Source organism: Pongo abelii, chromosome 13 (assembly GCF_028885655.2).
Source record: "Pongo abelii isolate AG06213 chromosome 13, NHGRI_mPonAbe1-v2.0_pri, whole genome shotgun sequence".
Lineage (NCBI taxonomy): Eukaryota > Metazoa > Chordata > Mammalia > Primates > Hominidae > Pongo > Pongo abelii.
Window position 1 is genome coordinate 43,524,855 of NC_071998.2, and position 17,266 is coordinate 43,542,120.

The 17,266-nt window shown below is 33.5% G+C and overlaps 1 protein-coding gene across 5 annotated transcripts in view; it reads left to right on the top strand.

Moving 5' to 3' along the window:
• Positions 1-17,266, top strand: part of ZDHHC21 (zinc finger DHHC-type palmitoyltransferase 21) — an 89,287-nt gene that overhangs the window by 20,854 nt on the left and 51,167 nt on the right. For 2 of the 5 annotated variants that reach the window (NM_001132091.1, XM_063713867.1), the window contains 3 exon segments: positions 3,577-3,706; positions 9,521-9,719; positions 10,976-11,074. In NM_001132091.1, the coding sequence (NP_001125563.1) occupies positions 9,566-9,719; positions 10,976-11,074 (253 nt within the window). In that variant the 5' untranslated portion in view covers positions 3,577-3,706; positions 9,521-9,565. 5 annotated transcript variants of the gene reach the window in all.

Genomic DNA, 17,266 nt, shown 5'->3' on the forward strand with positions numbered 1-17,266 from the left:
TATTGGTCTAAAATTATCTTTTTTTGTTGTGTCTCTGTCTGGCTTTGGTATCAGGATGATACTGGCCTCCTAAAAGGAGTTAAAGAGGATTCCCTCTTTTTCTATTGATTGGAATGGTTTCAGAAGGAATGGTACCAGCTCCTCCTTGTACCTTTGGTAGAATTCAGCTGTGAATCAGTCTGGTCACAGACTGTAGTTTTTTTTTGGTTGGTAAGCTATTGATTATTGCCTCAATTTCAGAGCCTGTTATTGGTCTATTCAGAGATTCCACTTCTTCCTGGTTTAGTCTTGGGAGGGTGTATGTGTCGAGGAATTTATCCATTTGTTATAGATTTTCTAGTTTATTTGCGTAGAGGTGTTTATAGTATTCTCTGATGGTAGTTTGTATTTCTGTGGGATTGGTGGTGATTCATTTTTTATTGCATCTATTTGATTCTTCTTTGTTTTCTTCTTTATTAGTCTTGCTAGCAGTCTATCAATTTTGTTGATCTTTTCAAAAAAAAAAATAAACCCAGCTCCTGGATTCATTGATTTTTTTTGAAGGGTTTTTTGTGTCTCTATCTCCTTCAGTTCTTCTCTGATCTTAGTTATTTCTTGCCTTCTGCTAGCTTTTGAATGTGTTTGCTCTTGCTTCTCTAATTCTTATAATTGTGATGTTAGGGTGTCAATTTTAGATCTTTCCTGCTTTCTCTTGTGGGCATTTAGTGATATAAATTTCGCTTTACACACTGCTTTGAATGTGTCCCAGAGATTCTGGTATGTTGTGTCTTTGTTCACATTGGTTTCAAAGAACATCTTTATTTCTGCCTTCGTTTTTTTATGTACCTAGTAGTCATTCAGGAGCAGGTTGTTCAGTTTCCATGTAGTTGAGCGGTTTTGAGTGAGTTTCTTAATCCTGAGTACTAATTTGATTGCACTGTGGTCTGAGAGATAGTTTGTTGTAATTTCTTTTCTTTTACATTTGCTGAGGAGTGCTTTACTTGTAACTATGTGGTCATTTTTGGAGTAAGTGCAATGAGGTGCTGAGAAGAGTGTATATTCTGTTGATTTGAGGTGGAGAGTTCTGTAGATGTCTATTACGTCCTCTTGGTGTAGAGCTGAGTTCAATTCCTGGATATCCTTGTTAACTTTTTGTCTCGTTGATCTAATGTTGACAGTAGAGTGTTAAAGTCTCCCATTATTGTTGTGTGGGAGTCTTAAGTCTCTTTGTAGGTCTTTAAGGACTTGCTTTATGAATCTGGGTGCTCTTGTATTGGGTGCATTTATATTTGGGATAGTTAGCTCTTCTTGTTGAATTGATCCCTTTACCAGTTATGTAATGGCTTTCTTTGTCTGTTTTGATGTTTGTTGGTTTAAAGTCTGTTTCATCGGAGACTAGGATTGCAACCCCTACCTTTTTTTGTTTTCCGTTTGCTTGGTAGATCTTCCTCCATCCCTTTATTTTGAGCCTGTGTGTGTCTCTGCACGTGAGATGGGTCTCCTGAATACAACACACTGATGGGTCTTGACTCTTTATCGAATTTGCCAATCTGTGTCTTTTAATTGGAGCATTTAGCCCATTTACATTTAAGGTTAATATTGTTATGTGTGAATTTGATCCTGTCATTATGATGTTAGCTGGTTATTTTGCTTGTTAGTTGATGCACTTTCTTCCTAGCATCTATGGTCTTTACAGTCTGGCATGTTTTTGCAGTGGCTGGTAGCAGTTGTTCCTTTCCAGGAGCTCTTTTAGGGCAGGCCTAGTGGTGACCAAATCTCTCAGCATTTGCTTGTCTGTAAAAGATTTTATTTCTCCTTCACTTATGAAGCTTAGTTTGGCTGGATATGAAATTCTGGGTTGAAAATTCTTTTTTTTAGGAATGTTGAATATTGGCCCCCATTCTCTTCTGGCTTTTAAAGTTTCTGCCAAGAGATCCGCTCTTAGTCTGATGGGCTTCGATTTGCCCGTTTTCAGTATGCCTCCTGTCTTAAGTGTCACTACCCCACCCACTTACACACACACACACCATTCCCCTTATAAGTTACCATTTTTGGGGTGCTTACTCCATGTGCCCTCATCATTTCTCACTGGGTTAACAGTCAGCCTGCCTAGTTGCATGTAGTCAGTCTCAGTGCTTTATCAGTCCACCCAAATTCAGCCTTCAGATTGTGTCTTTTCTTCCTAAAATGCAAATTTGATCATGGCATTTTACTGCCTAAAATCCCTCAGTGGTTTTCCACTGTGTTCCAGGTGAAATCCAAACTCATTGGCATGGTTTAACAGTGTTTTTCAATCTGAGGATCTACCTGTGGGTCATGAAGTTGGTTTAGTAGGCTATGACCAGCATTATACATTTTTATTAAAGTAAAATAAATAGGTTGCAATGGTACCCAGCTGTAGTGCCTGCGACCCAGGAGGCTGAGGCAGGAGGATTGCTTGAGCCCAGTGCGCTAGGATTGCACCTAGGAATAGCCACTGCACTCCAGCCTGGGCAACATAGTGAGACCCAGTCTGAAAAAAAAAAAAGAGTAAAGTAGAATAGCAATATCAGTGCGTGTCATATATAGTAAGGGTAAATATCACTTCCTTAAACTTTTTTAGTTATTCATATATATCTGTGCATACTAGTAATGTTATAAAATGTATTAGAGTTGGTTGTGGCCAAAAGGATGAACATCTTACCCCATTCTATATGCAGTGATTCTTGTTATTTCAGTTTACTCAGATTTTCTCTGCCTGCTTTTATGCCTTTGCTTATTCTGTTATCTTGGTCTGAAGAGTCTCCATTCTTCATCTAGCTACCTCACAGGGTTTGTTGTCTTCAGGAATCTTTTCCTGATGGCTATTTACCATAAGAAATACATTTTGTAACACAATCTATGAACCAGTATCCTTACCATATGAGATAACAGTCTTGTCCCCTTGCTCTCTGTCTTAACTTGTCTTACTGGTCATGTCTGTTTGCTAGTCTGCCTCCATTGAAGATAGAGCCTCTCTTTTTCATCTATACCCTGTGTCAAAGCATAGTATGTATAGTGTATAGTAGTTAAGTGCTGTTTGAATTAATAAAATAGTGAATCAGTATATGTTATATACAGTACTTTACAGTGTGATTTTTTAAGCTTGAATTGTAGAAACTGACTTACGTTTGACTCTCTTAATGGTTTCAGTACAGGAGGATTAACTTTCTTAAAGCATTTTAAATTAAAACTTCCATTTTAAGCTGTTTATGAATTGTGATTAGATACTTCTACCAGAATCTATCATTATTTTGTGATTTGTGGTCAAGAAAGTGTGTAATGAAGTCCAAATACTGGACATGTAGTGCTTATTTGATTTTATGGGAAGTATAATGCTTACTTGATTTTATGGGAAGTGGGTGATTTTAAAAGAGAGACTCTCAGATATAATTATATTCAAATGCAAATTCTGAGGGGATGGGTGGGATATGAAAGCACAGAATCAAATGGAGTTGAATTTTTTTTTGTTATTTCTGAATTTAAGACGTTTGTAATTGGCATTTCCACAGTTAGAATATTTAGTTGCTTATCATTTTTTTCTTTGTGAGAAATCATTGTTTGTTAAACCGTTAATAGGTTCTCATGGAGAACTGTTATTGAAGAGAGATCCATTTGGTGGGATATAATTTAAAAAAATGAATCAAAAGAAAATCTCTAAATGCAGGTGCCAGAAAAATTACAGCACATCTCAGTGAATTTGCAAGTGGTAAGTTTGCTTTTGATTTTACATGGTAATATATTTTGGAATTATGTGCCATAGTATCCTTGGAGTCTTATGCTTTGATGCACTTAATTGTCAGTTAGCAAATGTAGTTACTTTATGTTTATTTAAAAGTTTTTATACTAGATTTTAACCAAAACTGTTTTCTTAAATAAGACTTTTTCTATAGAGAAAAATAATCTGTAAATAATATGAGTTTCAGAAACATCTTTCTGAATCGTAAGTCTTATGTGGCTTTACAGCGAATCCTTCTGTGCTTCATTTTTAAAAATACTAATTTTAAAAGCATTTACTGTAAGGATAATATATAGTGACAAAGAAGCCTAAATTAAACAGTTAGTTTTTAAGTTTAGTGTCTCTTCGGTTATCTTTATTTTTAAGTTAATTGAAAAGAATTTAGAAGTACATGGTTGTTGATAAACTTAGAAGAACACATAAATATTTGAAAGCCTTCCTTTTCACTACTCCTTTCTCTCTCAGCCCATTGAGAACAGTTTGGCTGCTCTGTTTTCTTGCAGTCTTTTCTTCCTGCACTTGTGCAGAAATTACTTATGCACATACCTGCATATTTTTTCTAACAAAAATGTTATATAAACTATTCTGTAAGTTGCTTCCCCAACACTTAATTTTGAAAAATTTCAAACAGAAGGATTGGAAGAATTTCGTTTAACATCTGAATACCTATCACTTAGATTCTTAACTAACATTTTAACAAATTTCAGCACATACTCATCTGTCTTTCTGTCCACTATGTTATTAATATGGGGGATTCATTTCAAAGTAAATTGCAGACGTCAGTATGCTTCGTCTCTACATAATTCAGTATACATATTGCTAACTAGATCTCAGTATTGGTTTACAGTTTCTTAAAGGTAAATTTACGTACCATGACATGCAACAATCTTAAGTGTACATTTGCTGAGTTTTGATAAATTCATCTTTGTAACTCAGACTCTATTATCAATAGAAACATGCTTATTAGCACCACAGAGAGCTCCCTCATGCCTCTTCCTGGTCTGTCTCTATCCCTATCTCTTTCCAGAAAAACCTGTTAAAGTGTGTTCCCTCTCCACTCCGAATGGATTTTGCCTATATCACTTGCTTTATTCACTCAGCAGTATGTTGTGGGTAGTTATATGCAGATCTAAATCTGCCTTCTTTTCTGCCTTAAAAAAAAATTGCAGTAGCTTGGAAATAGTCTACATTATGGGTGTATTAGAATTTATTTGATCATTCCCTTTTCTCTACATGGACATTTAGATTGTGCCATATTTTTGTGATTACAGAAAGTGCTGTATCCTTGTACATCCTTGTATGTATATATACAGTCTCAGGGGTACTTTTGTAGGTAATACTAAAAATAAAACTGCTGGGTAAAAGGGTTTTACGTTTTGATACATACTGCCAAATTGCCCTCCCAGGATGATTGTATCAGTTTACATGCCCACCAGTAGTGTATGAGAGTGTCCTTTTTTTTCTGTGCCCTCTTAACATTGGATGTCATCTTTCTAAAAGATGACAATACATGAAAAATGTACCTTGTTCATACATACATGAAAATACATGAAAAATGTACCTTGTTAATTCCTAATCAGTAATGATTAGCTGCTGGATTTTTTTCCCTTTGTGAATTACTTCTTTATGTATTTATGTTGTTTGCCTCTTGTCGGTCATGTGTTGTAGTATTTTTTCCAGGAATGCTTTGTCTTTTAACTTCGCTTTTCATGTGTTTTGGGCTTCAGATGTGTTAATTTTTTTGTGGTCAGACATGGCTGATGCGTCTTCATTGTGAAGACCTTCCTTATTCCAAGAATATAAAACCACTTGCTATTCTAATAGTTTTCCTTTTAATGAAATTTAGAAGAAAAAGATAAATCATTGTGAAGTGAAGTGCCAGGAAAAATTTCAAATGGAGAGTGAGATTCAAATTGGCCTTGAAGTCCGAGTTGAATTTAGATGAATAAGCAGAATGGTAGGCATGTTTCAGACAGGAGGCACGGATGGAATATCGTCAAACAGTAATAACAGGACCACTTAGGCTGAGGTGAAGAATCACAGAAAACTGTAAGCATAGACATGTGTTCGGATAGATTTCTTGGTAATTATTTTGGCTAATCTTTATGCTTTTCTAAAATCTACATCTTGATGTTATAGTTTTCTGTCATTTTCATGGTGACTTGAGTATTCTTCTTGAGGAGAATATATGGTGAAATACAGTTGCCTGAAAAGACAAAAAATAGTGGTATTCCATTGGAATAAGTTGAACATTATAAATATTTACTCAGTCTGGTTTATTAGAGTTAAATTATAATTGTTTTTAAAGTTTGTGCTGTAGTAGTTTACATCATTTAGTCACTGTAGTCCACTATAGTTACCAGATAGCAATCTTAAAAAATGTCGAAGTACCAGTATATCCACTAGTTACTTAATCAGAGTTTTGAGTTATGAGCTCACCATTTAATATACAAATTAGTATGTCGGTATCTCCAGCTAATGAAAGTATTTTATGAATGCTGTCCTTAAGACCGAGTAACAGCATTGTGTTCAGTTTGGTTGTTGCTCAGGATGTGTAATAGTTTCTCTTCAGCCATAAGCCACGCCTGGTAGATATTAATTGGGTGGAGAGATCTTGCACCTCTTCCAGTTAGGCATTTGTGGTTTGTCGTCTGATTTGGAGCACTTGTAAGATCACTGTTTTGTGTTCTACTACCCAGTTGAGAGGATTATGTGGAGCTAAGTTTTACCAATCAGGTATTTAAAAAAATATATTCAACATCTTATTTGTTTGTTGTTTTATTTTTCTGTCCTGTGCTCACTTTTCCTTAGGGATGCTTGCTCTTTTAGAGACTGTCATCTATGTATGTTTACATCCAGGAAAAATGGACATATTTTAAACTATACTTTTCACTATGTAATTTTTTGTTGCTGTGAGAGATCTCTTCCAGTGATAAAGAAAAATTTGTTCTCTAGTAGAGGAGAATAAAAATGGAGTTTGAAAGTTAATATTTGATAATTTTGCCAGTCATTTTGCTGGCTCATGTACTTTTCTGTTTCTAATGTTAATAAATTTAAGTTACTTTCATATATACTTAGTGAAATTCATGTTCTGTTTTTAGTCTTGAATAGAACTGAAACATTAAAGAAAGAAAGGTACATAAAATTAACAATATTGAACATGTTGAGAGCACTTGTCATTTCTTTTAGCACTTGATAGTTGGCAAGACTAAAAAATTAACATTTTCTTGAATGTTTCTCTTTTTAACTATGTAGATAGTTTACCATTTGCATTTGAGATTCCTTTATTAAAATGATTCTTAGCAAATTAAATAGCATGCTTTATCCTGTCTTTCTTCATTTTAATGATACCAATCTGTCTTTTGATTTTTAAATTAAAAGATAAATAAATGAAACTTTTATTAGTTTAGCGGCCTGGGCACTATTTCTATTTTAGAATTCATTCACAAGTTAGAACATATCTGATTTAAACCATTGAGTGGTATTACACTTGAGTTCTTTTTTTTGTTTTGTTTTTTGTTTTTTTTCTGCTGCCCCAATATTTGCAGGATCTAGGGATAAGAAAATGGGGGTATTCCTTTAAAATCAAGTATTCCTTAATCTCTTTTTCTTTGTTTCAGTAGCTTCATAGCTTTGAAGAACATTGGCAAGGCCTCTAAGGGATGGTACCCTGAGGCTTTTCAATTGATCATGAATTGTTCTTAGAATGAAGTAGACTGGGATATAGGCTGAAAATCTGGGAATCACCCTTGACACTTTCCCCTGTAACCCATAATATCTAATCAACCAGAAAAACACACTGGTTTGATTCTAACAGTTGCTCCTTTCTGCAAACCTAATTTTGGCTTTTGCCTTCTCTTAGCCTAATGGATCTCTGTCTTTAATTTTATCATTCACACCAGAGCTTCAGTAATTTATTCACAGTACACATTTCGTCATGTTAATCCCCTGCTTCAATAGCTTCCCATTGCCGAAGAATTCAGTCTTAGCATTCTAACATGGCATCTTTATGTCCTTCATGATATAGGCCCATATATCTTAGCACTCACTCTCCACAGAAAGCTTTATGATTTGTGATGGCAGGTTGTAATACCTCCCACAATTTCTACTCTTGCTCCTACTATTCCTTCTGTTCGCAGTATTGTTGTCACTTTTCGTTGCTTAGATAACTTTTACTAACCTTCTAAGACTGAATTCAGGTTTCACTTCTTACAGTAAGTTTTAATTGAATCCTCGTTTAACTGGTCCCATCTTCTGTGCCCCTACTAACATTTTGTTTTCAAATCTGGAACTTACCATATTATATTAAACCTTTTTTCTGATTCTTTTTCCCATTAGACTGTTCCTTTAAGCAAAGACCATGTCTTCTTCATCATTGTATCTGCAGTGTCTAGCAAGTGATGGGTGTGTAGTGGAGGCTCAGTGAATATTTGTTGAACTAAGTAAGTTCAACTCATTGTGGTAACATTGAAGTGTTAGTGAAGCTCATGGGTCAGTCACCAGTCAGCTGTTTTCAGACTCTTGCAGAGCATTTTACAACATTTTATTGTTTTTTGAGTTTTATGAAGAATTATGATTCAGTAGATGTAGAATAGGGTCTGGGGATATGTATTTTTAAAAAGCTCCCCAGGTGTTTTTGGTTTTCTTACAGGCTAGAGAACCATTGTCCTAGTTTATTATTATACCATTATATTTTATGTAAAAGGTGCCCCCTAGACTTTATACAGCAATTTATTATTTCAGCCTTGGAAGTTATATCTACCAAAGTATGGATGTATTTTAAGTCACTTTTTTGGTACCATATTTATATAGAAGTATTTTAGGTCCTTAAGTGTCTCATTGAGAGATCTGTTGGCATATTGTTAACACTCAACTAAAAAAAGCCTCATTTAAACAGGAGTCTTCTTCGATTGATCATAATGAGATTTGTTGGGCTTCATTCTATGAATTTTAGTATTTTTGGCAACTTGTAATTACTTTTCACTTTTTATTGTCATTTTTCAAAATACTTAAAAAATGTTTTATTGTAGTTTAAAATTAAACTAGAGTGCACAAATCTGAAGTATACAGTTCAGTGAATGTTTACATATGTAGATGTGTTTACATATGTAGATATGTTACATATGTAGATACCATATGTTTACATATGTACTACGTATGTACTACATATGTAGATACCCATATGTAGATACCCATATGTTTACATATGTTTACATATGTAGATACCCATATGTTTACATATGTAGGTACCCATAAGGTACCACCCAGGTCAAGATATGGAACGTTTCCCAACCCCTAGTTCTCTCATGTTCCTTTTCAGTTAATATACACCCCTGTCACCACAAGATAACCACTGTTTTGACTTGTGTGACCATCAGTCTTCTGATTAAAGCTACTAAAACTTTTTGTACATAATCTTTTGGTGGACATGTGTATTCATTTCTTTTGGGTTTACACAGGAAGTTGCTGGGTTAAGGGCAAACTTGTGTTTTAAATTCAGTAGATGATTCCAGTTTATACCTGTGATAGCAATTCATAATGAAACATTGAAATTATTTGAAGCTTATGATAAAATTTGAATATCCTGAAACTTCTGTTTGTTTTCCCAAGTATTTATTGTAAAAATATATATACAAAGAAATATCAATAAATATATCAACTAAAGAAAGAAAATATCAAATATGCAAAGAAAACTCAATGTCATTTTATAAAAGTTGCCAGAAATACAGGTTTTAGTCAAATTTTTCTATGTAAGTAATTGTTTCCTTTGTTCCTTCTCCTTAGGATCATCCTTCCTTGTGGGTTAGCAGGCAGTTATAAGATTGCAAAATGGGTCTCCGGATTCACTTTGTTGTTGACCCACATGGTTGGTGCTGCATGGGTTTGATTGTCTTTGTTTGGTTATACAATATTGTTTTAATTCCCAAAATTGTCCTCTTTCCTCACTATGAAGAAGGACATATTCCAGGCATATTAATAATAAGTAAGTTTCTTGATCTTTTTTTTCTTGTATATTTATTTTTCTCATTGTAAACGTTTTTGGGGTGTAGTGCCACTCTGATAACTTTCCTTTTAATATATTTAGTATTTTAGCAGTGCTGTCAATATTCAGTTATTTACTAATTTATGAGCTTACAGAAATAATGGCCTTTATAGATTTGTAGTTAGATAAAAGTGATATCTCCATTTTTAACTGCAAAGTGCATGAAGACCATTTTGTTAAAAATAGAAAACTGACACAGTAGTGATAACTTGCATGTCTCTCTGTGTTTTTATTATTGCTGTTTTGTACCTAATTACAAATGTGGACGTTTTAAGAATAGAGACAGTGTACATTACTGAGAAGTGAGAATTTCATAAGAAAAGTATTGATTATGAAGTTGATTATGATAACACTTGGAAATTCTGGATAGTTATTAGTCAGTTGGTGATGGCTTGCTTATGATTAAAATAAATTGAAATTATATATTTTACATGTACATGGCATTTACAGTTTTCATGCACATTACCTCATTTTGACCTCACACGAACCATGGGAAATGTTATATATATATGATAAAACTGACCAGTACTATGCATTCAGTCCTGGATTGAGCACTCAGACTATTCCTTTTACATGTACAGTATTATTTTTTTTTATCCCCCCAACAGAATTCCTTTGTTCTTACTAATTTAAAAATGTAGAATTATGGTGGCCAAATCTATTTTCCCTTACTATTTTTGTTTTCTGGTTATTAATTTTAAAATTAAAAAGTTTCTAAGTCTTAATTCTCAAACTAATTATTTTAAGATCCATCAAAAGGGACAGTTGAACATCACTAATTCAGAGTAGTATTGAAGATACCCAGTTAGTTAATGAAAAAGTTTAGTTGTAGAATTTAAAATGGTATTTTGATCCTTTCAAATATAGAACGTGTAGTAATTAAAAGGGAGCCTATTCATTTATGCCATCATTAATAGGAAGTCCCTGTTATTAAGGGATCTGATTTATAAGAACTTTGAGTTACTATCATGTAAAATAATAATTAAAATTAGTAATGATTAAAATTAGGACTATTTAAGATAGTCCTCCTGACAGTATTATTTGGTGAGTGAAATAAATTATTTATTTTTTAATCTTTTGAAATTTTTTCTCCTGATGGTGTTTATTAAAATATACATTTTAAACTTTAAATATGATTGTTGATAAAATGTTTTGAAGGGCACGTGACTAATTTATTTAATTTATTTATTTTAAAGTATTCTATGGCATTTCCATATTCTGTCTGGTTGCCTTAGTGAGGGCCTCAATAACTGATCCAGGAAGACTCCCTGAGAACCCTAAGATCCCACATGGAGGTATGGTACTCTGGATTTATCAGTTTTGCTGATGCTAGAATTACTGTCTTTACTTACATATTTTATTGCGTTTAATATATATTGGTTATAAACGTCATCTAACACCACTTTGAAGTCTTTGCTTGTATGTGTCTTTTCCAAACTTCTCTACTTAAAATTGCAACCCTGCTCCCCCTGCACCCCGGCAGTTTCACCACACCCCATCTCTTGGCTTTCGTTTCAGTTTACTTGTTTATTTGTTTGTCATCCTCCTCCCATTCTAGATCTCCATAAGCTCTGTGAGAGTATAGATTTTTTGTTTTTGCTTTCTTCATTTACTCACTGTTATATCACTCACGTCCAGAAGAGTCTCTGTCATTTAAGATGCTCAGTACATAGTTGTTGAATGATACATGATTATCTGAGAAGTTATATTTTAATTTTATAAAGGAGTTTTCTTGATGGTGCCGTTTACATCATGTTATAAATACAACATTGCTTAGAATAAATACTGTCTATATTTTTCTGAGTTTTGACAATTTAATGAAAAATGGCAAGCATTTATTCTAGTTTCAGTCGAAGGTGATTTTTTTTTTTTTTTTGAGACGGAGTCTCTCTCTGTCGCCCAGGCTGGGGTGCAGTGGCGCGATCTCGGCTCACTGCAAACTCCGCCTCCTGGGTTCACGCCATTCTCTGCCTCAGCCTCTCGAGTAGCTGGGACTACAGGCGCCTGCCACAACGCCTGGCTAATTTTTTTTGTATTACCAGGATGGTCTCGATCTCCTGACCTCGTGATCTGCCCGCCTCGGCCTCATAAAGTGTTGGGATTACAGGCGTGAGCCACTGCACCTGGCCAACAAGGACAGTGATTTTTGGTTACTCTATTGCATAATCATTCAAATCTCAAAAATGAATTAAAAATGTATTGCTTGTTTTATTACATACCTGGTATATATTGTACAGCCTTACTTATTTTGATTGCTGAGGCTCACTCTTCGATTGTTTGCTATATAAGCTTTGAGAACTCTCTGAACTTTAGTAAGAAATTTATATGCCTGTGTAGTACATTACAGACCAAAATACTTTTTATAGTAATTTAATAGTTTCCAACTTGCTGCACATTAGAATCCACTTGGGGAACTTCAAAAAATCTCAATGTCCAGGTCATACCCCATTTAGTTAAATCAGAATGTCAGGGGCTTAGGAACCAGGTATCAGTATTTTGGAAAGATCCTAGGTGATTCCAGTGTGTAGCAAAGTTTGGGAACCAATGCAGTAATTTCTTATGAAATTAGATTAAGTGACAAGTTACTTATGAAGCCTCCCTTAAATTCTGATTATTGTTTTTCGACACCCATCATGTAGAGGCTTAGTTGGCCTTGAAAATTCAGAGATGCTATGGGAACATTACACTGATGTTTATGTAGCTGTAGAAGTTTTTGAATACTACATTAAATATTAAGTTTTTATTAACATATAGAGGCAGTAGGACTGTCATTAGAAGTTTGTGTATGTAGAAGTGTTTTGAAGTGGGACAGGAGCAGGGAGGGTGGCACTCTGCAATCTTTATAGAATCACTTTTCTTCCCACCCGGCTTAGCCAAAAACTCTCTAAAATATTGTATACCTGTGTTATCTACTTTGACTTTAAAATCCAGTGGCCCATGAAAATCAAAGAAACAGGTGTTTTCTAACTTGAAGACCTGTTTCTGATGAACTCTTTAGTTTGCAGTGGTGAAAGACTCAAATGCCTACATGTTCCAGACACTGCAAATCAATGAGAGGGGCCAGGTAAGAAGTATTTCATATTAAAAATTTCATACCTTATCTGAAAAGTAATCGTCTCTACTCAGCTGCAGTAAAATTGTCATGCAATTAGATTATTAGATCTTAAAATTCTCAGAATACAGGGAATCCCAATTTTTATGAGAAATTTTGTGATTAAAAAAAGACATTGGAAACTAATTTAAAATGTTAAGAACATTGTGTGTACCCCCAAAATCATATCTTTAGGCCTAATTGCCTAATTGAGCCCACATATAACAACTCTCTTATCTTTGATGTCTAGACTGTAGTGATGTAGGACACCCTGGCATCTTGCTGACTGTTTGGATGTCCGCGTTACATCTTGTCTCAGTTGACATATGGCCTGTTTTTCTTCCCTGAGTCCCAAAAACTTCCCATTCACTCCATTGACAAAAATACACTTACTTATCATATTTTAATGTTTCTCCAAAGTCTTTTTCTAAAAGTATCATATATCGTATGATCCTCATGGTAATTGTATGAGGTAGGTAGGCTGGGTGATCAGGAGCATAGATTGTCCTTCCTGGATTAAACATCTGGTTGTTGGTATGAGATCCAGCCCGGAGACCCAGAACCTTGTCTCTGTCATCTTATTACCATGGATCTATATACAGAGATAATTTTAGCTTTTTATTCACCTTTGTTATGAATCTGGGGAAAACTTAAGTCATAATGTACTTTTTGGTGCTGGTTACCTGATTCTTTTGTAAATATGATTTTAATTTAGTAAAAAAAAATATAAAATTTTAACAGTGAAAAATAATATTGAATGCCTAGAGAGTTGAAACTATAGAATAGTGACATTTATTCAGAAATGTTTAAAGGTTGAGCAGTTTCATATAACTGAATTCTTCAAAAAAGGAAACTTAAAGTCCTAATACTTTGGTGATTTTAACTATTTTTTTTATTGAATTACTCTGAAATATTTTACATGCGTTTCTGCTTTTTTAAAACACAGTGACTTTAGTATATATGTGACCCACTAAATATGAGGCAATTTGAATATAAGGAAGTGTTCCATTTTCCCATGAGAAGATTCCCAGAATTTGACTTTATAAACTTTTGAGCATATAGATGAAACAGTCAAATGAAATAGTTACATGTTTGTTTATATTACTTGAATTGTTCATGTGTGTATTTGAAATAAAACAAAATGAACACCTTCAGTTAGAAATATTTTATGAAATTTTATTCAAGTTCTTAACTATGTTTAAAAATGGTTTATTGAGTATAATTTACATGCCATATAATTTTCCCAGTTAGAGTGTACAATTCTATGGGTTTTTGTATACTCACAGTTGTGTAACCATCACCGCAATCAACTTTAGAACATTTTAATCGAGTTTTTCACTTGAATGTTCGACATGTGGTTTTGTCATTACTAGAGCCATGTTTTTTGACATAGCATTACAGAGGAAATTCTTTCAAGTTAAAAAAAATGCGTCCTGTTTTGATGCAGTCTCTGAAAAATTTACCCCAAGCTATAAGGATTCCTGTATTCAGTAATCAGGGTCATGTATTCACTCATAGTTTTGGTTTGATCCTCCCTCTTACATTGCTTTTTAAAGGTGAGCTGTGAGAGACTTACTGACATTTATTTCCTACATTGACAACTGATTCTTGGCAGGGAATCTCTGTTAGGACCCAAACTTTGTATTGATTTAGGTAATTTCAAGTAATGTTTTTCTCCTCAAAGCATTACATAGTGATTTTATATATATTAATTGAGTGAGGGTCCCTTAAAATGTAGTCTTTTAAAAGACTTATGTAGAGGGTGATTCCTTCCTTTCTGAGGGTTAAACAAACCAAGCATTGCATTATATTCATTCAAGCAGTTACAGCATTAATAAATCTCCAGGTTAAACAAAATGATGTATTTACTCACGTTAAACAGCCTCAGTCATTTATGGAGTTCGCCTTTTTTTTGGTTTTGTTTTATATTTTGATTTTTCTCTCCCTTAAAAATGTATCTGTTAGCTTTTAATTTTTTAAAGCTATCATAAATTTGCAGTTGAATTCTTTTTCTCATAGGCTTTTTAAAAATATTATTACATGGCTAGTACAAAAATCACCAGACATCAGAATGTATCAGTCGCCAAGATCCTATGTGGACATGAGTAAAGGAGGGAAAGGGAAATGACTAAGAAAGGCTTTAGAGATATGTAGGGTATGTTAAGATGGATGGATTTTTTTTCTTGCTACACAAGGCAAAAGCACCTTCCAGATGATCAATTAAATTTCTAGATTTTTTACAATAGTGATTTCTCCTTTGTTCCCTAAACATATAGATATGTATGTGTTCACATAGATATGTGACACTGTGAGTTTTTACAGGTATTTCTTATTTTAGATACTTATGTAATATCTTCATGTTATCAAAGGAATGACTCAAGTTCTTTCTTTAAATCAATTTATGGTCCAGACCATAGATTAGCAAATAAATTCTTCTTTACTATAAAGGCCTGTAGTAAATATTTTTAGCTTTATAGGCCATACAGTCTCTATTACAACTCCTCAGCTCTGCCACTGAAACACAAAAGCAGCCATAGACAATATGTAAATGATGGGTACATCAAACTTTGTTTATGGACCCAGAAAATTTTATATGATTTTTACATGTCACAAATTATTATTTTCAATAATTTAAAATTGTAAAAATTATTCTTAGCTCATAGGTCATACAGAAACAGGTGGTATACTGGATTTGTCTGCAGACTGTAGTTTGTATCTGTGGTCTAGATTACAAAATTGTAGGCTTTCTCTAACTATAGCCAAGTGCTCTCTTCTGAAAATACATTTTAGATATAAAATGAAGAATTTATTCTCTAGGATATTATATGCTGATTTCTCAGAAATTACCAATAATGAATACACCGTGTTTATGTTTTAAGTGGCTGATAAAAACAAACTTTTTATATTGCCTTTTAATGAAAATTGGTTCGTTGTGAAGAGCCTCCTTCCTGTCTATATTCCTTGCAATGTGTGAATTCAAAGTTTTAACATTGGGATGTTTGGGAGCATTGAGCTAAGTAGGGGAGTGGAATATGATATGCTTGTGACATTGTTAATATGCTATAGATTAAATGAGTTTTTATTTCACTTAGAGGTAAATAGTACTAGTTTAACTGTATGTAAATTAAGCTTTAATACTGTTGCTCTTGCATGATTTATTTTCATTAAAATAAATGTAAGAAATGAAAAAGGATTTTCTTTTAAAATAAGATTTCAAGTATAAGAGATAATTTCTCAACTTTCATATTATTGGAACAATTAATTTGATGTAGGTTTTATTCATACTTTGTTTCTTCAGAGATATCTGTAGTGGGAATGTTTTCCCAACGCTTTACTATAGAAAAGTCCAGCATGTTGATGTTGCTCCTGACCATTCAACTAAAGTAATGGAATTCAAACAGAGAATCTAAAAAAGAAAAAAAAAGAAATAAAAATATCAATATTGGTAAAAAAAAAAATCCGTAATCTGAAAAAAAAAAGAAAATTCAATATTGTCTACTGTTACCTTTCACTTTTATTTAGAATCTTTCATTTTTTGATTTTAGACTTTTCATACATCAGCAAGCATTTAGTGACTACCTAGTATGTGCTAGGGTCCTACTCTTCATATACTCAAATTCAATCTGAATATAGGAGTTAGGCTAATCTTACTATGTCCATACTTTTAATGAGTTTATGGGGTAGTATAAACACAGATGATGAAAATTAAAAGAATTTTGTAAAAGTAAAATTCCATTCCAACATATTTAAAAGATACATTTTTGTATAATAAGGCAATTGTCTTTTCTAGGAAGATGACTCTTCCATAGTTTTTGCGGACCTAATTAGGACAGTCTTTAATGAAAACAAAAGCCTTTTCTCTTATGCAAACTTCGTGTTTTTAGCACAGAACTTAATCGTGTGCTGTTTCACTCCAGATTAGAGGAAATTGCCAGTTGGTGGTAGTTCAGTGTTTTGTGAAGAACTCCTTTATTTTCATTAAAAATAGTAGTTATCTTATAACATTTTTCACTACTGAAACTATTCTCATACCTCCCAAACCCATATGACATCCTTCGCTAACCTGTCCCATACACACTCTTAAATGAATCTGCTGATATTTTTAAAAATTAAATGATTTAGGGAAAGTGTGTGTGGAGGGGAATGCCATCTGTTTTTCAGATGAGTTTATAGGGTTGATTTCAGTGTACTAATCAGTTGAAACCAGGGTCAGCATTATTTCTTCTTTAGAGCTGTTAGAAAATGAAATTTCTAGAAATCAATTTGTTTAAATAAAATTGTTTTAGTATAATAATTTGGTTGGGCTCTAGGGTTTTGTCATTGGATTTTACTTATATTCTCACAGTATACCCAGAATCCTAATACATTGTTTTCTGTCTCTTACTTTGACTATAAC